This window comes from Scleropages formosus, chromosome 11 (genome assembly GCF_900964775.1).
Source record: "Scleropages formosus chromosome 11, fSclFor1.1, whole genome shotgun sequence".
Taxonomy (NCBI): domain Eukaryota; kingdom Metazoa; phylum Chordata; class Actinopteri; order Osteoglossiformes; family Osteoglossidae; genus Scleropages; species Scleropages formosus.
Genome location: NC_041816.1, coordinates 30975502 through 30995635, shown reverse-complemented (window position 1 = coordinate 30995635; position 20134 = coordinate 30975502). Strand labels below are relative to the sequence as shown.

The window sequence follows — 20134 nt, the reverse complement described above, 5'->3', positions numbered from 1 at the left end:
GCCAGCTGAACCCACTGGGCCACTGTGCCCCATCTTGAGTCCTAATCACCTAGTAATATATATATTATATATATATGTGTAAACATTTATGTTACATTATAGGAGTAACTGTGTGAAGGTTTATCCATTCTTTAACAAGTATGATAACGTTATAGTACATGAAAATTTACACATGAATTTAGTAGATTATGGACGAAGTGAGTCAGGAAGAAGTGAGTTTTAAGACCCTTTTTAAATGTGGACAGAGAACTCAGCAGTTCTGAGTGAGAGGGGGAGGTTGTTCCACCACAACGGAGCCAGAACCAAGAACCTCTGTGCTTTACCGTTCATGCGCGGGACCATCAAGCAGGCAGATGTAGAGTGTAGCAGTCTGGTTGGGGTGTAGTGGATGATCAAGTCTTGTAGATATCTGGGAGCAGTTCTATTGATGCTTTTGTAGGCAATAACCAGGGTTTTGAATTTGATATGGGCAGCTATAGGAAGCCAGTGTACAGAAAAGAGTAGAAGAGATACATGGGAACATTTTGGCAAGTCAAACACAACTCGTGCAGCAGCGTTCTGTATCAGCTGTAGAGGTTTGATGGTAGTAGCAGGAAGGCCACACAGGAGAGAGTTGCAGTATCCAGACAGGATGTCAACCTTGGCCTAGACAAATAGTTCGGCAGAGTCAGTTGTGAGGTAAGAACGGATCCTGCTGATGTTACGCAGGATGTATCTGCAGGTCTGCGTTGTGGCTTCAATGTGCTGAAAGACAGACTTGAGTCAATTGTCACTCCCAGACTCCTAGCTGAGGAAGTAGGAAAATGAGTGAGTTGTCCAGCTTGATAGAGAGTTTGTGACTGAGGACAAGCCAGCTGGAAGGTGAAGGATCTCTGTTTTGGATAGATTGAGTGGTAGGTGGTGATCAGACATGCATGCAGAGATTTTGCATTGCCATCAGAATTGCTACTATGTCTAGTTTCATGTTTCATACTAGTATGAAACTATTATGTAGTATCATATTTTCATCCACAGCTGTATACTTTGTATATGCTGAATTCCAGCTGATAAAGCAAACATCTCCTGTAATCACTACGTGAACAGGACTACAACTGAGGATATTTTGCCCCATACAGGAAACTTACGGAAGCCTTGGCTAAATGTATCTTTCTTTGGTTACAGGAGCAATGGAACTGCAGAATAATTGCCCCATATCTGTTTTTACATTTACATTTATTCATTTAGCAGACACTTTTGTCCAAAGCGACATACATCTCAGGAAAAGTACAATTTGTGCATTTACCCTGCAGAAGTCTGCTAGGAAGAGTAGTGTCCAGTGTCCAGATTTCCAGCTGATACTTTCCCATAGAAATTACTGGTTCCTGCACAAGTCTCTGATTTATAGTCTGCATTAACATATTAATTCAGAAATGTGAAATGCCAGTCCTGATTGAGTAATGATGATTGTGGTTCTTATGCTTTACTTCATAAAGCTGTATACCAGTCCTGGACAGCCAATTGGATTTCCACCTTACCAGCCCCGTATATGTTTAGATAAATACGAACAGAACCACTGCAGAAAAATACCCCTTAGTCCAACCAGAGTTTCCAATGTACTGAGATACTATGGTCAACAGTTCAAACACAGCACTCAAGGCCTGAAATATAACAACTGAGGTATGACCAGCATTAGAGGAGAAGAGAATATCATTAAAAACATGGGTGAGGGCCATTTCAGTGCTGTGACCAGGACGGAAACCAGACTGAAATTTTTCAAATATATTATTATCATTAAGGTTATTTTACAATTTGGGACACCACAATCTTTTCCACATTTTTCTATGATTAATTAGGGTCATTACAGTCAAGATCCGATTTCTTTAGCAGGGGTCTAAATAACGGAAACTTTAAAAGCATTCTGAACACTGCCTTTAAGTAACGAGGTATTAATGATATTGACAATAGGCTCCATAAAAATGGAAATTGCAGCTTTAAGTTATTTAGTGGGGATTAGATCTAAAGGGCAAGTAGTAAATGCACTTCATCAAGCAAATTAGCGTGGTAATTTCCTCTAGAGTAATTAAATTGAAGCAACTAACAACTAATTTCAGTTCGAAGATACTGTCTTAAAGCCTTGGGGGGGGGTGACACCTCACAGTTCTCATTTTGACCCCAAAAATTTTTCAATTTATGAAAGAATTATGTGCTTTATTCAGCTTCAAAGAATACAGTATGTCATGCCACCAATACACGGTAATATTTAAATTAAGATATGCAAGTATTTATTGACAGTTACTCTCAGTAATTTATACCCCACAAGAAAAAAAAATTGCTATGCCTGCCATATCAAGTACAATTTCAGACCACTAACTGAATTCTAAGTGTGGTGGATTGCTGCAGTTTTGACTAATGGATCAACACCTTACTGGAATAATTATTCAAAAAGCTCTTTAATTCAATTCTTCAACACAGCTGACTACAAGCAAAGGGCATTGTAGTACACATGGGTATGCTTTAACATTACGTGTGCTTCTCCTTTCTGTAGTGGTCCACTTTGCTTTATTTACATAGGATGACATGTAACCTCTTTAGCAGTCAATACAGAAGTCATTAATGTAAAATGGCACTAGTGCACCCAACAATGGCATCTCCTTCACTCCAAAAACCTGAACAAAGGATGAAAATGCATCACAACAGCAGCCAGTTCTTAATTTAATAAAAAGCCACATTGAACAAAAACTGAAGAAACAAGAACAAGCATTACTCGGGCTCCCTCCTACCCATGCTTGACTGAGTAACTGACACAGCACAAGGCAGGAGCAGCTGTGTACACGCATCTGTGAGTCTGGAGGCCACGTGTGCTGGGGTGAAACAGAGGTCTTGATGACCTTGGTCACTATTTACGAGATCGCACGGCCTAGGCCACCTATCATAGTGTGAAATTAAGGGGGTGGAGGGGGATGCTTTGGTCCCTTGTTAACTCTCCCCTGGGGGGGCCGCAGCATCGGTCACTGGGTACTTTCAACAACTCAGGATAAAAGGTGAGTGTTGACAGAAGGAGCATTTCCTTCTCCTTCAGCACTTAACACCCCTGCAGCTGCATGTCACGACCTCTGCTTGACCTCACGCCCATACTCCTCCGCACTCTTACCTGACAGCCTAACTGCAGCACCAGTTTCATGACTCACAGTCTTGGTAAATCTATTATCACTGTTAAATCCATCTCACCCACCCACAGCCTCCTAAAACAGCCCAAATTACTGGTTCTTTGTACATGTCATTGTTTCTTGATGCCACTGTGTTTGATTCATGACTGGACCTGCAAAATTGTGAACAAACAGTGCAAATGCTTTTAAAATCGTAAGCTTAGCCATGGGTGTTAAGGGCTGGATGCAAAAACATGCATACAGGTGGCCTGTTTCAGCCCAGGATCCATAACACACAGTGCCCTATTCCTCAAAGTATTACTGTATGATCTTTCTCACCTCTCCCAAAGCAGACAAGCATAATTCATTAACAGTTTAAAAAAAATTTAAGGAGGTCCAACACAAACTTGAGAGTCCATGCTTCAGGGATCATAGGATGGGAAGAGGGCATCTGGCAGCAGTTACTGAAACAGGCACATCCAGTCAAACAACACTATTTGGATACAGGCTGGCATGGTATTTTCAGCCTGCTACTCCCTCCCATCTACTATGGTCATGTCCCTGGAACCCCCCCACTTTATATCTCATCCCCACCTTCCTTCCCCTCCTCCGCCGATAGGGTCCTCAGTACATCTTCTGTCGACTAGGCAACACTGCTTCCTTCAGGAAGGAGAAGATGACAAGGATTCCTGAGCGCTTGCCTCTTTTTCCTTTGGTAAAGTAGTTGGACACCACATCATCTGGGGAGAAGTATGAGAAATGTCTCATGCTGATAGTCTTAAAATGGAGCCACAATGACAACTGATTATTTCAGCTTAAACAGCACAACAAATAATACCCTTAGTCTGGAAGCATAGTATGGATATGCCACACAGAGCCAAAAGGAGAAACTTTTACAATGTGCCTGAACACATTTTTGCTATAAGACAGGGCAGCAGATAGGGAAGCAATTAGAACCAGCACCCTTAGAATCAATAGACCCAGGTTTAAATCCCACCTCCTGCCATAGTACCCCTGAGCAAGATACTTACCTGAATTGCTCCAGTAAAAATTACCCAGCGGTACAAATGAGTCAATCATTGAAAATAGTTTAATACTGTAAGCCGCTTTGGAGGAAAGCGCCAACTAAATGAATAAACGTAAAAAATAACAGTACTGGTCTTCTCTTTTGGACACTAACAGTTGCTCCTGAAAGACTGCTCTATAATAAACAGAAGTTTTCCATGATCAAATATTTCAGTCACTTTCACAGCACATGTGAACAACATCAGTTAGGTTCTGTAGCAATTGCCAATTTTTAAACCAGGACACAAGTGTAGAGGTAATTTATCCAATTTGTAGGATTTGTGTTTGCAAACCACCTCTCCATTTGTCTTTGTTTATGTCCCTGTAAGTCCTAAACCAGGCTTAGGTCCACTCAAACCCAGTGTTTTCCAAAGAAACTTAACATTAGGAAAATTTAAGATGGTTACAAGTCTCACCGCCCTGCTGCATGGTGGATGGGAGCACGTTCTCTCCTGCTGACAAAGACACAAAGAAGGCAAAGGGGATGATCCAGAGGCAGATGGTGAAGTAGGCCAGCACCTGAGAAGGACACAAGCAGGATGTTATTACCTCAATCAGACTAGGGCTTAGAAAGGTGTTCATAACTGGAGCTGTGTCCAGCTCCCGCCTACAAAGCTGCACTGTCAAGAGTAAAGCAAGTCACCCTGCTCTTTTTTTTTTTTTTTTTTTTTAAAAAAAGGCACAGTCTCAGTACACATGGGTCAGGCTCAACCTCACTGGCAGTCTGAATTAATTACACCAAATGAACAGTTTCTCACAGAGCATTATGGAAACACGAATACCAATATGATTTCTAAACTTCAGTGCATGGTCCAACTCCTTACCTCAGAGAAAGGATAGTACTCTTCTGCAAAATACTGGAAGGCCATGTAGTGGTTCAGCACCACCAGAACTAGGCAGGACAAAAAGAACCACCAAGTAAAACACGAATCTCCACTGATTATGTAATATGGTACTACTTTAAAGCCCCGAATTGATTCTTTCAGAAGTAAATTCATACAAAGAAGCTTTATGCTCACCACAGGAAAGTATGAAGTTTGGCGAAGTGAGCAGGATGTAAGGAAATGTCTGAAGCAGACCAAAGTACACCAGGTTGGTGAACAGTCCCAAGCCCACCATCAAAACAGGGAATCCCTCAAACAGGTACAGCCCTGCCAGCACACCAGTGGAGAACTGTGGGGAAGAGCAGGGATATTCAGAGGGACAGGAATTTCTTGTCAGCACATTTGTAGGCACTGGAGACAATTACTTAATCCGAAAAAACCCATATAGCAGCAATTTCAGTGTCTTAGTCTTATTTGTATCAAATAACTTACAAATAATAGTAAAACTAAAAAATATGTTCTACTTAAAATCTGGCAAAAATTAAGGGGCTCAGGATTATTACTCACCAATATCATGTACTTTATAATTCGGCTTGTTGCAACTGTGTATTCTTCTATTAGTTCTGCCAAGTAATAGAGGCCAGCAGCTGTGTAGATAAGAAAAACATAATTTACAGTATGCAACCTGAAGGTAAAGGCTGCCGAGTTGAATTTGACTCATCCCAACCACCGACATGGAAGGACTGGAAATTGTTTACCACAGCCTTAGTTAGTTAATCTGTGCACACAGGCTTGGGTTGGGAACACAGGGAGGGAAAACATGGAAATTTCACCAAGCCTAGGCTAAGGGCCTAATCATCTGGATTCAAACTCCCACTTGTGTCAAAATGGGCAGCTCAGAAGCTGAGGGACAATATTTACCCTGTGGACCCTGCAGCTCAATAACTTTGAAAGGCTTTGATTCAAGTTTAGAACAGATCTCAAAAGAAAAAAGTAAAGAAGCACAAAAACACTGATTGAATGCAACAACAAGGCAGCTGCTCATGCAGAAACTGAAGCAGAATACCTACCTGGCTGTGTGAACAGTACCAATGATTCATAGTTAAGCCAGGGAACACGAATGTACGGCACCGACTAGTAGTAGTAATAATAACTTAGAACGACTCGTAACAGACAGGGACTCGGCGAACGACCGGTTGACCGTCCCCGTCGGTTCTTCTTCTTCTTGCGAGTCGAGTGCGACCACATATGATCATGATGATGTTCCGTTAGCAAAGGTAACTAACGTGCGTGATTTAGCTAAGATAGATTAGATCATCATCATGACATGTGCGACCTTTTTTTTTTTTTCCAGAGTTTTAGCTCCCGACTGATCAATGTTGTTGGCGGTTCAGCCAGGTACCCGACATGAACTTGTTACGGACGGTACCGGCCCCCGGCCGGGGTCACGTCTTCATGGACTGCCGAGGTCGGACCTGGACGAGTAGCAGAACAAGAAAGAAACGAAGCAGCGCCGCTAACGCCCGGCTACACCACCACCGGCTACACCACCACCTCCTCCTCCTCCTCCTCCTCCTCCTGGGGCCAGAGGGATAACTTACCTATTGCTAATGTGACGAAAGAGATTTGTATCACCAGAGAGAGCCAGCTGAGCAAATAAATAAACCACATCTCTTTTGTCATAAAACAACGAGCATAAATAAAGTGGATGACAGCAACAAGACCCCGGCGACTTGCAAAATACTAAGCACAAGAAAAAAAAACACTCAGCCGTCAACGTACGTTCCGGTGAGGAAAGAGCGGCGAAGGTGATGGTCTCATTAGGGTCGTGATATTCTAGCGCCGCCAGCGGCGAGGAGGAAACACTGCACGTGTAGGCGAAGGACGGAAAGGCGCGGACTCCTGGAGGGCTTTGATGAAAGCGATGGACCCCTTCCTAGAAAATGCCCTTACATCACTTTGGAGAAAATATTGCACTCAGCTTATTGCATTGAAAATCTATTGCCTGCACATAAAATGATGTGATAAGAATAGGCAGTATGTGATCGATCAACGTGTACTATGTTTATCTGTTTAAAAATAATAAAAAAAACTTGTGTAATACTGGTTTATATGGTGCTATGTGATAAACTGACTGCACTCAAGAACCACGTGTGTGCGTCACTTTAGAGAAAAGCGTCTACTGATGAATAATGACAGCACAGGAACATTTGGATTTGATGCTTAGCTCAGCTCCTAACCAGCTGGACGGTGGTATTTTCAGAGCAAGCCTGCACTTCACAAACCCCCTAGAGATGCATGGACCCTAGAATAAGACTGCTGAACTAGTGGAAACAGCTACATGCTCTATTTATATGTACATCGTTGTCATGAATCAAACAGTTACTATGGGTGTTTAAGGATAAATCAATTATAATACTACAGTTACTCACTTAGCAGACATTTTTCTCCAAAGCAGCTTACAATGGATACTACGTAGTCTTATCAGCCCACACACCTTATTCACCATGGTGACTTACACTGCTAGATACACTACTTTCAATGGGTCACTCATCCATACATCAGCGGAACACACTCTCTCTCTCTGTGTCACTCACACACTATGGGGGAACCTGAACTTTGAACTGTGGGAGGAAACCAGAATACCCAGACACAGGAAATCATGCAAACTCAACACAGACTTAGCAGGGATCAAACTCACATCCTCTCACACCACATGGACGCTGTGAGACAGCAGTGCTACTCACTGTGCCACCCTGGCACCCAGAACACTAACAGAATATATTGCTAACAAAATACTTACATCTCTCAAGCATCTATAAAGTGACTGAAGGAATAAAAGCTTTCCTTCATTTTCGATAGTCACTTCCACTGTCATTTCTGCCAAAGATGCTTGAAAATAAATAGGACCATTGAGCTGATGTGTAATTTAATTTGCTCCATGTAAGGCCGCACTTGTACACAAGGTCCGGGTCCAATAGCATAATGCCGACTACCACTCATGTAAATTTGTCTGGACTTTTGCTTTTTGACTCCAATTTTATGAACATGCTTTAATATTTCAGTAGTTTCTTTCTCTTTTTTTTCTTTTTAATAGACAATGTCTTCCAGAATTCAGAAACTGACAACAATGATGCCACAAAATAAACTATCTCTTACTATTCTTTCTTGCTGATTCTGACACATACACAACTTGAGAATACTATTGTATAGCTAAGTATATTTCAAGGAATCCAACTGACTGGGAGACCTTTTACTTTTAGGAGCAAAAACAACATGAAAAATTCATGTGGACTGATGAAAAAGAGGCTTTCTAGGAAAGGAACAAAATTAAATAGGGAGAAAAAAGAACTGTCACAGCATCAGGGCAGCAAGAGTCCCATCCATTTCAGATGCTTTTAACCTGGTCCATCAACAGCAATGTGTGAATGAAAGCATCTCCTTAAGAACCCAGACACTTGCAACAGAATTGCTCACCTGCCTTGCTTTTAGCTAGGTAACACCTAAAGGCTTTGGTAGAGAAGTGGAAATGGGGTGAAACTGGAATCTTCACTTGTGTCTGAAAGGCATGTGACTGAGAACCCATGCAGAGCACAATTCGTCTGCCTTCACACGCAGAAATGACTGAGATCTTTGGTCCATTAACCAATGATTACTCAAGCATGTGAGAAGCCACATGAAATCTTAATCTAGAGTTAAAATTATTCCCAGATCCAAATCTCAGATGTACTGCAAATAAATGGAACCTTACTTTTCACAGGTTCTTTTACATCTTTTACATCTTGACCACCTGCACAATATTCGTTAAAAAACTCAGTCACAATCTAACGTGTGACGTCTTTGTTTTTTCTTTGAAGATGGACAGTGTTACATATGATTGAGTACAAAAGCAATGGGCCATAGTAAATTATGATAGTGTATAAGAAAAAAACACCGATGTCCGTCAAGAGAGCCTGGTCATATTGGTCATATTACAAATAGTCCCCCTCTCTCATTCCATGTTGTTTACTTGCCGTTGTTTGAGGACATTTCATAATGTCTGGAGATGGGCTATGAGTGCAAGTGGTCAGGTGTGAGTCTCCATAGGGAACAGGTCGGTTGTAGCAACAGCCAAAGGAAACCACCATGCCTATGGCAATCAGTGGAATACAACCCTAGGAGAGGGCACAACACCAACCTTGGGTGGGGTGCAAATACAACAAGTGGTTAAATGATCCAATATCATTTTTATTTCATTACTGAGAAAAAAATGTTGCTTTTATTTAAGAAAGCTTTCCCATCACTGTTGGAGCCCATAAGATATTAGCAGATGCATTGTTTGCACACACTTTTGGCTTATCAAAGCAATAGATCATAATCTAATATCATGGCACAGATGTTATGTGGATATTCTATCAGGCCTCATATTTTCACACAATTGTCATCCTTGTCCTGTCTTTTCCATCCCCTTACACACTGCCTCCTTCATAGTCCCCAACTGTCTTCCAGAACTATGCACTCCGAAGCCCTAACACGTGAATTCCTGTTCTCCCGATTCTGTTTCAGTCTCCGCAGCACAGGGGCATTCCCACATTCGTCTGCCCAAGGCAGAGAGCTGTTTCCAGGGTTGACTGGTGTTGAATCTGAGGAAGACACCACAAACAGTAAAATACCCAGCAACCTAAATAAAAAAAACTGCAGAAATGTCAGTCTTAGCTAAGCAAAAAATAATTTAGATTAAAGTCAGTCCCAGTTTGGTAGTGAGCAGCATGAGAAGATGATTCTTTTTCGGTATTTAGCTTGGTTAACAAATAAAGATGGTACTGGTCTCTTGATAGCACAGTTATTTGTAGTAGTGACCTATATAATAAGCTATAACAAAAATTCTTTTGCCATTGTACTTCACTGCTACATGTATTTTTTTAATTACTGTATCTATAGCTCACAGCAGTCTCATTATATGATGCCATGACTGCTGTATAGACAACTGTACGTAAGAGCATCGGCTAAACATACAGACAAGGACATACCTTCTGACAGTGTGATGGAGGTAGTGGCTTTGTGCTGGGGGAAGTATGCTGCAGTGCTGTTCACTGGAGATGGAAAGGCCTACCTTGTGTTTTGGGGGGGATGATGTGGTCCTGTTCATCTCCCAGGGCTTTCCTCCTTCTCTGCAAAACTGCCTGCAGCTCAGCCTCTCCAATATTGCGGCTGAACCTTTTGCGTGAGGCTCCTCTTTTGTAGCCTCGCTTACTCACGGAGTCCTGGAGAAATGTACATAGCAACATTTCTCCAGTCAGTAGAACATTTGTAGCAGTCCCTTGCTCTCACACTTGTCTCCTTATTTGAGTTTCATTTAAATTTAGCTTAATTGGAACTTATGAGTTGATAATAACAAGCACATAACTGTGACAGAATTGATGCAATAATATAAAGACTTAGTATTACTCTGTATGACTAGCTGAACAGCTGATAACTTTGGATCCAAAGGTCACATGTTTGAAACCTACCTCTGGCTGTAGTACCCTTGAGCAAGGTACTTACCCCAAACGATTTTAATACAATTACCAAGCTGTATTCATAGGTAAATAATTGTACATAGTTTAACTTTGTAAGTCGCCTTCAAGGAAAGTGTCAGATAAATCTAAATTCATTATTGCATATAAGAATGATGAACGAGCGATGAACATCGCTGCATCAAGTGGAAAGAAACAAACTAGGTTTACTTAAGAATTGCATGTCTGCAGCCATGTGTCTTTCTCCTAATGTAATGAACACATTGTATTTTCGCTGAGATGCATGTAGCTTTGGAGAAAAGCAACTGCCAAATTAATAAATGTAAATGTTAATGTAAATGAGAAGAGGTGTCAAAAATCAAAGTTTATCATTTGGAGACCTAGATGGTGTCTGGACGATTATGGCAATGAGATTCTGTCATTGTAGGGACAACTTATAACACAGCTCTGTCATGATATGGTCTGGCATTGTTACCAAAATCCCTTGTAACTCTTGCACTGCAGATTTCCTTTTCTCATTTCTCTCAGTCTGAAACACACGTAAAGCATCTTTAAGCAAGCAAGCAAATTAACCACCAAATAGCGATTGTCAATGGAGCTGCAAACAGCATAAAAACTAGACCTGGCAGACATGAACAACTGTGGCAGTCAGATACACACACACACATTTTTGGAAACGCTTGTCCCATACGGGGTCGCGGGGAACCAGAGCCTACCCGGCAACACAGGGCGTAAGGCCGGAGAGGAAGGGGACACACCCAGGATGGGATGCCAGTCCATCGCAAGGCACCCCAAGCGGGACTCGAACCACAGACCCACTGGAGAGCAGGACTTGGTCCAACCCACTGCGCCACCACACCCCCCTGGCAGTCAGATATTAATCTATTAATGAAGACTGACTTGGATAAAATGAAATAAAATGAAAATGGAAAAAAAAAAAAAACTGACCCTCCAGGCATCATTTTCTGATCCAATCTGCAACAGAGTTAAAGGTTAAACTGTTAGCATCTTTTTCTCCTTCTCAATAAAAAACATATATTGATTTAATCACATGACCCAAATGAAGGCAGTAATGAATGAAAACATCCCACAGAAATAATTTCCCCTCAGCTGATATGTATGAAAAATATTCCCTTTTGCACAGTTAATGTCTTGATATGGTCAAGTCTGTTAATCTTACAAGTCAGCATGTCTAACTGCTTCACAATATACATAGTTAAGATAACGTGACTTGTTAAAATAACATTTATCTGAAGTCAGCTGACCCAATAAACACACACACTCACACACAGTCTGAAGGCACTCGGCAGTGCAGGGAGGGGGCACACCCAGGACGGGACGCCAGTCCGTCGCAAGGGACCCCAAGCAGGACTCTAGCCCTAGGCCCGCCAGAGAGCGGGACCCCGCCAAACCCACAACACCACTGCACCCTTTCCAACTCAACAAACATTTCATGCAAATATAAGACTTACTTCTTCAGCACTTTTCTTACTAAACTAATTAGTAAGAAATTGTACAACTGGGGGGAGCTGCTAGTGTAATAATGGTTAGAGCTGCTGTCTTTTGTCCTGAAAGCAGCAGGTTCAAATCCCAGCTGCAGTACCCTTGACCAAGATGCTAAACCTAAATTGCTCCAGTAAAAAAAAAAAGAAAAAAAAAAGAAGTCTAGCTGTATAAATGGGTAAATAATTGTAACTTACTTTGGAGTGTTGCCTAAATAAATGCAAATTATGCAGTCCTCATTTGCATAATTCTGCAATCTAGCCATTTCTGTGTTTCTAGAAGTGTGTTTCTTTGCAGATGTAAATGTTATTCACCAGGAAGGATGGGAGTACCTGCTGTGGCTTCTCCATTGGTCTCAGCACAATACCCTTCTTGATGCGCTCCATCATTTCATCCACAGCTCTGGCCTTCATTTCCAGCATTGTGGATGGCCCTGATGCATAGTAAGAATCACAAATGGTTTTGGTCAGGCTGGTGAAGGAATTTAACTATTTTCCTCTACATTGTATCTAACTTAAGCTCACAGAAAAGATTTACCAATTATTTATGTATGTATGGATGGAGGGATGTACATACATACATACATTTTCGGAACCGCTTGTCCCATACGGGGTCGCGGGGAACCGGAGCCAACCCGGTAACACAGGGCGTAAGGCCGGAGGGGGAGGGGACACACCCAGGACGGGACGCCAGTCCGTCGCAAGGCACCCCAAGCGGGACTCGAACCCCAGACCCACCGGAGAGCAGGACTGTGGTCCAACCCACTGCGCCACCGCATGGAGGGATGTATGTATGAATATATTGAGGGTCTCAATTTCAGACAATTCTTGTGTGTTTGTTTAATGGCACAAAATTCAACAGGTGAAAATGTAAGTGGCAGCACTGCAACCATTTGTGCAAAAGGCCATATATCAGCTATTGCCGCAGAAGGTCCTGCAAAAAAGTGGAGAATACTCACCTTTGTGTTGCTTGGCCTCAGCTGTTGCTTTCTTCTTCTTTTTTACTGCATCAAGTAGGCTGGCCATGAAGAACAGGAGGAAGAGACAGTTTAGGCACACACTGCTAATACTCATACTATAGAGGCTGAAACTGTGCTTGAAGGACTATAAAGCTGAAACTAAATAAAAGTTGTTTTATGTCTGATTAAGTCTGCCACTGATTGGAGCAACGGACAAGCATGTTCTCACTTGGTCGCCATTGTGGAAAGGGGAAGCGGAGGAGGTAGTGGTGGAGGAGGTGGTGGTGGAGGAGGTGGTGGTGGTGGCTGAAGGCCAACAGCTACATCTCGATCTTTTGATGGGTCTGACTGTATTCCTGCCTGCTGCTTCAGCCTCTCCAGAAGGCACGTCACTGTCAAGGATGATAGTCAACTGCAGTGATTTTGGTGCACTGGGTTAATAAAATGAGGCAAGGGACAGTGTTTGAGTCACATTCATTACACACAGCGTGGATAGCATTCCCTTTTTGATCCAGAGGTAATGTCTTGAAGGGTTGAAAAACTAATTTATTGGAAAAAATGCATTGATAATGTTGATGAAAAACAGTGGTTGTGCAACAAGTACCCTCTGCCTGTAACTCAGAGACTGTGCTCTGAGACTCTCTCAGCTGTGTCTGGAGCACCTCCTTCTCTGCTTCGCAAGTTTCCAACTCTTTGCGGATCTTCTGCAACTCTGAGAGGGCTTCACTCTCTGCCAGGGGGACCTGGATCTGCTGGAACCAAACACAGAAAAATACTAAACAAAAAAATGAGTAATGCGAGAAGCTCATAAGCACAAGGAAACAAGATGAAATGAGTGCAGACACACATATAGCCTACATACTTGGCTCTCGTACTGGAGTTGGATCTGCTCAAGGATGCTGTTGATCTGGGACACCTGTGAAAGGGCCTGTTGGATCTGTGGGCCCATCTCTGTGTTCTGGATGAACGCCACACTCTGCTTCGGCCTCTCCTTCTGCTTGACCAGCATCTGCCACAGCAACAATGTCATCATATTCAGTATGGACAAGAGCTGAGAAAATGAACCAGAAAATTATGGAAATGCATTTGATGAAGAGGCCTGGATCAAACATGTGTAAAAGGCTGGTAATAAATGAAAGATTTGTTGAGGAGAATCTATGAATACAGGGGTATTGAGATGGAATGCAAAGAGATCCATTTGCCTCTTCATTGCTGTATGTCTGTTACAAGAGTGCACATCTCAGGGACTCAGAGCCCTGTACATTTGAGAGAATACATTCGCATTAGTGCCTGGTTAACAGCTGAAAGAGCAGGTAAGGTCGCATGATGATTTAGTTAATTGGTCCAATATAGAAATTAAACATGCTGAGAATAAAAATTTATGTGTACTGCAGCCTTTATGGATCGAAATTGTCCATCCTGGCTTTATAAATATCTCCTTCAGATAACTGTATTGTGGTATCTAGTGAATAGTGGTGGAAAGTGAACTTTTCAAATGAGAAAACAGGAAGAGGAATTTAGGAACTGGGAATGAACTAGATGAAAATTTCAATTTCTATTGAGATTTTTGCTTTCAAAACAGAACATTTCAATTTCAGTTCATCTGGGAAATGCCAGAGAAGTTACATCCTGAAAACCAAGGTTTTGTGTCTTATTTATTCACCTAGATTTGCATCTTAATGTTCATTCACTTATGTTCTTGGGAAAAAAAAAAAGAAAAAAAAATGTGTACCAGTCTTCATGCAATGGTTTAACCGCAATCCATTTGATGCATTTAGTTTGCCCCCTTAGTGTGCCCACACAGCATTTTCCTCATAATTCTCATCTGTTTAGATCTGATCACAATTGCTGTTGTGCCTAGGATGAAAAACTCCACTATGAAATACCATAAAAAGAACATTAATATTTCTGCATACACACGCAAATATTTCTGCATACACATGCGCAGTGTTCACAAATCAGTTGTCTGGAGCAAATGTTTCATATACAAAATGTAGCAGATCTCATGCATTATGACTCATTTGTTAAAAAAGAATTGTGATCAATGAGGGTGTTTTCAAAACAGAACATGCTGGCAAGAGAGAAATGAAAAAAGCCCTTCTCAAAATGGGGCACTTCCAGGTGTATTGAAAGAGAGTTTTGTGAAATGCATTTTTTTCCACTGGGGTGGAATCCCTTAGAGCAGCAGTCCTTTGGAGGGGTGTCCATACACTACTCGTGCAGAAGTGCACACAAAGGGTGCCATGATGAGAAGGCTCAAGTTGCCAGTGAGGGTGGCCCTAAAAGCATCCCATTGAAACCAGTGTTGTGGCGCAGGCCAATTAAAAGACAGGCTTTAAAGGGGTACCCTTTTGTGTGGAAACAGGCAGGGAAACACAGCCATTATGGCACCAGCTGTCAAGAAGGTGTTTTGGCAATCTTTCTTTCCCCTCAATGAGTAGATCTGCCTCACAGTTTTTCTATTTATTTGTCCAGTTAATCCTGTGGACCTCTTAATGAATGGACCTGTCACTTTCCCCCAACACCATCCATCCCAAACATGCTCCCAGTCTGAATAAGGAAGTCCCCTCACCCTGACCCAAGCACCTTCATTCACACTCAATCAGAGAGACCATTCTGTGTCTTCCTGGAGCATGACCGTCACAACTGAATTACACCAATTAGCAAGAGGTGTAAACGCTTCCCATTCATGTGCTCTAATGCTGCAAGCCGAGGAAAAGCAGGGTTTTCTTGCAGTCAGGGAGACAGCATCAACCTTTCTCAACCCTTGTGTTTTCCTTAGCACTCACCTTCACGTTCTTGATCTAACACAAGTACCCGTGCCTAACACCTCACTGCCCCGGCCTTTGTTTGTTAGCGATGCTGGGGATGTAAGACCCCATTGATGAAGCTCTGTAAGGGAATGAAGCCCAGCTGAAACAGTGCTCCATATTCATGTTGTCACTCATTGTGTGGGGACTAATGCTCCAAACGATTGTTTATTTAGGGTTTTTAACTGATTCAAAATCTAGTCATTGTTCTGCTGAAGGAATCGCTATGTGCTATGTCAGTCATAATGGAAGCCATACCGGAAGTACTCATCCCGGTGTTATTGGTCAGTTTGTCCTTTCTTGTACTCAGCAAAGACTACGTAAAGGTAAGATCTCTGGAATCACACTCAGACACATGCAGAAACATGCAAACAAGCAAAGATGGAGACACACAAAGTGTGTACCTGATGGGCTAAAACCTCAGCATGTTGTCTGAGCCCTTGTTCCAGCTCCAGTCTCTGGGACATGTCGTTGAACTCCTGGGAGACCAGCTGGGACACTGTGGGGATGAAACAACTTGTGGACCCACATGGTGCCACTGATGTACATAAAAGGCAATAACAAGGGTCATCATGCCTGACTCAATAAGATATTTACTGCCATGTGTAGCATCATTTTTTAAAAGTTCATTAAGCCTATCACTAGATGGGTAACAGGAGTCTAGCGCTTGGAAGTCTGACATCACTTAGATTCTACACATATGGACTTAACAGAGAGGTGACAAGTAAAGTGAAGATGCAAAAATCAGGATCAGAACCCTAGACAATAGAAATAACCCATTTCCAATACGTCATCTTCGCAGCTGATGTTTTTTGGCAATCAAAAGTAAAACACACCTGCCTTTTGGGTAAAGTATGTTAGAGAGCAAAAGGAGAAGTTACAGTCTTAAAACTGCCCTCGCAAAATTTAATGTACGCATTTCAGTGCCGATAACGCTGGAGCCCATGCCGTGATGCACACTGAACTTCTCTCACCTCGTTTCATTTTTTGGATAGTTTTGTCCTGCTTGCTCAGTTTCTTCAGCAAGGCATTTTTCTCCTCAACCTCCAGATTCAGCTGAATGGAGAAGTGGACGACAGAGAGACTAAGACATACATAATTGCCTTTTAATTCAGAACTATGGCATTTTTGCCCACTATGCCATCATTTCACTTCCATATATGTTTTCAAGCAGCCCTGCCAAAGATGCAACACGCAGTACAACCCATATGTACAGTTAAAAGAAAATGTTTGCCAGCCCTTTGGAATAAGCTGATGACTGCATGCTGTGGTGGATGAGATGAGTCCATATGAACCGGGTCATCAAGTTATTAGCACATAGCCACAATGTTATAAATAGCTGTTAATTGTCTGAAAAATCAGTTTTTAATCTAGAATGCTTGGGGGGAGTGGTGAGCAGCGGCTGGAACTTGGACCCCCAGAGGTTTTTTTCTCATGTGTTTTGGTCGGGAGTTTTTTTTGTTCCTTTCCTCTGAGGCCAGTAGCCTTACAGCTTTAATAATCACATAGTTATTGTAATAGATTAATGTACAGCAAACCATTTCTTTGTATTATGCCTTTAATCATTTCTTTAGTGCTCTATGACACTGTGTGAGAAGAATGCTGTATAACAGTAAATTGAATTGAATTCCTGAATTTTTACATTAATTAGTCTGATCTTTAGTGAACATGTCTGATGTTCAACGAAGTCACAATAATAGACAAAGACAATGTGCTCCTTCTTACTTCTCCCTTTTTGCATGGGGAGAACAAGTAAACTCCATGCAGATGGAGCTGGGCGTGAACCTATGCCTGAATGTTGGTGAGGCTGCAGTGTTACCCTCGGTGCCACCCTGCTGTCCCCCCAATGAACCTGGTCACAACAGGCACACACACATCACCTGTTCTTCCAGCATTGTTTGCGCTCTTTTCAGCGCCTCCATCTGTTCTGACACCTGCATCTTCTCACCCAGAAGTTTGTCCAGGGACTCCTGCAGGTCTGAGAAAAGGAGAAAAAGAGTAGTAATGAAGCGAGATGCATAACGACTGCCAGGATATCTGAAAATAGTTATGTGATGATGGTCTCCACTGTGATTGAAATCACTCGTAGGATCAGGCATAGTGCTTTGGAAACGAGCACAGCTGTACACAGTGGTCTCCCGGAAGGGCACAATGCAGCTTTTTGTTTTTGAAAAAAAACCTCCATTTGCTCCAAGCACTAAGAATGCACATCTTCTAAAAATTTCACTGAAAATTTCATTCACTTTAGTAGCCTTTGGGAAAAATCCAGTGCATTGACACCAGATCCTCAGCTCCACCTTATTTCTTGCTACTCCCTCATTCATTATTGGTTGATTGTTGAAAGTGCCCTCTCAGGATGGCCTCACCTCGGATCTGAGACTGGCACTGCAATACAGGATCAACCGAACTGTCAAGGTTTGAGTCACAATCCAGGTCATGGTCAACATCAGTACCGAGTGCTTCCAGGTTTTCTGGGAGTTCAGCGATAAGTGGCAGCAGGGCTTGGCTCCTCCTTTTCAGAGTTTTGTTTTCTTTTGCTAGCTGGGGAGGTGAGAGGGACCGGAGGTGACATGAGGAAATGCCCAAATGTACGGAGAACTGCACATGCACACGGACACGGACACACCTTGACGGCAAATGCCTCTGCATTCTCCCGGCATGATTGTTCCACTTGAAACTGGATCTCCAGAGCATTCATTTCTTTTAGCAGCTGCTGAGACGCTGTGCACACAAAGAGCTCTGGTTACCGGTACATCTTATATTGACTCTCCAGGGTAACTCTGAACCACTCGGGCAGCAGCTACTGTGATGACCTTCTCTTTCTACCTCATTTGCCACTCAAGTCATTAACACAGAGACAGACTCTGCTCCATTATGAGGCAGAGAGGTTCACGCAAAAACGTGTGTCATGTGTCCTCATATACACCACAGTATGTAGAAAAAACAAGCACATGTGCATGCATGTATGCACAGACACACACACATGCACGCACACACACACACACACACACACACACACACAAAAGTAAGGATGATTAATTTTGTTCCAAACCCCTCCATGAAAATACAGTACTTGACATTTTACCAAGTTCCATCTCAGACAGCTTCTGATTGGCTTCATCTCGCTCCTTCTCCAGAATTGTACACTGTAGAGCCAATTGCACAGGTTACAGTAAATATCTTAGAGAAACGAAGAATATGAATGACGATAAACTTGTAACATGAACTGTCATCATCACCTCAGTGTCACTTTCATATTCAGAGGAGTTGGTACTTTCGTCCCCAGAACCTGTCACATGGAAAACAGGGCAACATATAATCATCTGTGAGGCAGTTTAAGATGAAGCTGCTTCTTTGTTACAATGAAGACTGAAAACTGATTTTTTGTAGAAGACACAACAGAAAACATTTTCTAGGTACAGAAAATGTCAGGAATCGAAACTGGGGGAAAATTTTCCTTCAAGGCTCCACTTTCCTTTCTTCTACAGAAGACAAACTTGCATCTACGTCCAGTAACTGTACGACATACAGCAGCTACCAAACTGAGCCACAGCAATGTCCTTGGCCCATGCTTTCAGTGCAAATATATGTGCAAAAAGTCAGAGCTTCCTTAGGAAATGAGCCAATCGGTATTTTAAAAAATCCAACATGAAATGGTTTAGAAACATCAGATTCTGCTCATTTATCAGTTATATCAGTTATATTTATCTAACTTGACGATCATATTAAAAACCAATCATCTTGTGTCAGCTTTTCGTTGAGATTTTCTCCTAGATCATAAAACATTTCTGAACTTAACTTGAACCAACATGTACTGTTTGCAGAGATTGCATTAAAAGATTGATTTCAAAATTTATACTTAAAAAAACCTGTATCAGAAAACTGATAGAGACACTGTCCTTAACTATAATGTACAAACACCAGTTTGGTTGAACAAGAGGAATCTTCTCAGTACCTTCTGGTCTTACCTGAGGTCCACATGCTGACAGAGGCAAGGAATATTCCGGATTCTGCTCTCCAAATGGACTGGGGTGCAGAGTCAGTGTGGCTCAGTGCCGACACTTTCTCCTGCTTGTGACATTCACTTCCACTCACACTGACCACTGACTTTTTGTTCAGTGTGGAGAACCTGACATAAAAATAGTCCAGAAAGGGAACTGACATTACACAAGCTTTCTTGTTTAAGGACTACACCTATAAGTTCCTCAGAGATGGAACATTAACAGATTTCTTTCCAATATACTTTCCATGGCATGCAATGCCACTTAATATTGTGCTGTGTCAGCAACACCTTTAATATATTGAGAGAAAGAAATTGAACTCAGGCTGCCCATGTAAATATTTTCTTGAACAT

The 20134-nt window shown here is 42.1% G+C and overlaps 2 protein-coding genes across 5 annotated transcripts; both read right to left on the bottom strand.

Moving 5' to 3' along the window:
* Positions 1-1405: 1405 nt before the first annotated feature.
* On the bottom strand, positions 1406-6787 carry tex261 (testis expressed 261). 2 transcript variants are annotated; one of them, XM_018735388.1, is made up of 7 exons: positions 6616-6787; positions 5582-5661; positions 5210-5363; positions 5015-5082; positions 4607-4709; positions 3720-3865; positions 1406-3589 (listed from the first exon to the last, which is right to left on the bottom strand). In XM_018735388.1, the coding sequence occupies exons 1-6, from the start codon at positions 6695-6697 to the stop codon at positions 3750-3752; spliced, it is 603 nt and encodes a 200-aa protein (XP_018590904.1). In that variant the 5' UTR covers positions 6698-6787; the 3' UTR covers positions 1406-3589; positions 3720-3749. The 2 variants fall into 2 exon arrangements, with proteins under 2 accessions (XP_018590904.1, XP_018590903.1); XM_018735387.1 differs by having other exon boundaries at positions 1406-3865.
* Positions 6788-9407: 2620 nt separating this feature from the next.
* Positions 9408-19870, bottom strand: shtn2 (shootin 2). Of its 3 annotated transcripts, none has more exons than XM_018735377.1 (17): positions 19749-19870; positions 19020-19069; positions 18866-18926; positions 18407-18501; positions 18147-18321; positions 17661-17758; positions 16755-16836; positions 16185-16279; positions 13833-13979; positions 13575-13722; positions 13200-13362; positions 12971-13029; positions 12345-12445; positions 11458-11484; positions 10985-11038; positions 10107-10257; positions 9408-9636 (listed from the first exon to the last, which is right to left on the bottom strand). In XM_018735377.1, exons 1-17 carry the CDS (start codon positions 19759-19761, stop codon positions 9479-9481), a joined length of 1677 nt encoding a protein of 558 aa, XP_018590893.1. In that variant the 5' UTR covers positions 19762-19870; the 3' UTR covers positions 9408-9478. The 3 variants fall into 3 exon arrangements, with proteins under 3 accessions (XP_018590893.1, XP_018590894.1, XP_018590895.1); XM_018735378.1 differs by having other exon boundaries at positions 13575-13719; XM_018735379.1 differs by lacking the exon at positions 10985-11038.
* Positions 19871-20134: the final 264 nt, after the last annotated feature.

What these genes read in the sequence shown, in the direction of transcription:
- tex261 (XM_018735387.1), bottom strand. Translation starts at nt 6,697, where the DNA reads ATGACAAAAGAGATGTGGTTTATTTATTTGCTCAGCTGGCTCTCTCTG. An exon ending in TTATAAAGTACATGATATTG is followed by an intron (nt 5,364 to 5,581) that starts GTGAGTAATAAT and finishes TCTTCCCCACAG; the next exon opens with TTCTCCACTGGTGTGCTGGC. An exon ending in ATCCACCATGCAGCAGGGCG is followed by an intron (nt 3,866 to 4,606) that starts GTGAGACTTGTA and finishes ACTTCTCCCCAG; the next exon opens with ATGATGTGGTGTCCAACTAC.
- shtn2 (XM_018735377.1), bottom strand. An exon ending in CTTTCCACAATGGCGACCAA is followed by an intron (nt 13,030 to 13,199) that starts GTGAGAACATGC and finishes CTTCATGGCCAG; the next exon opens with CCTACTTGATGCAGTAAAAA. An exon ending in TGAGGCCAAGCAACACAAAG is followed by an intron (nt 12,446 to 12,970) that starts GTGAGTATTCTC and finishes ACTATGCATCAG; the next exon opens with GGCCATCCACAATGCTGGAA.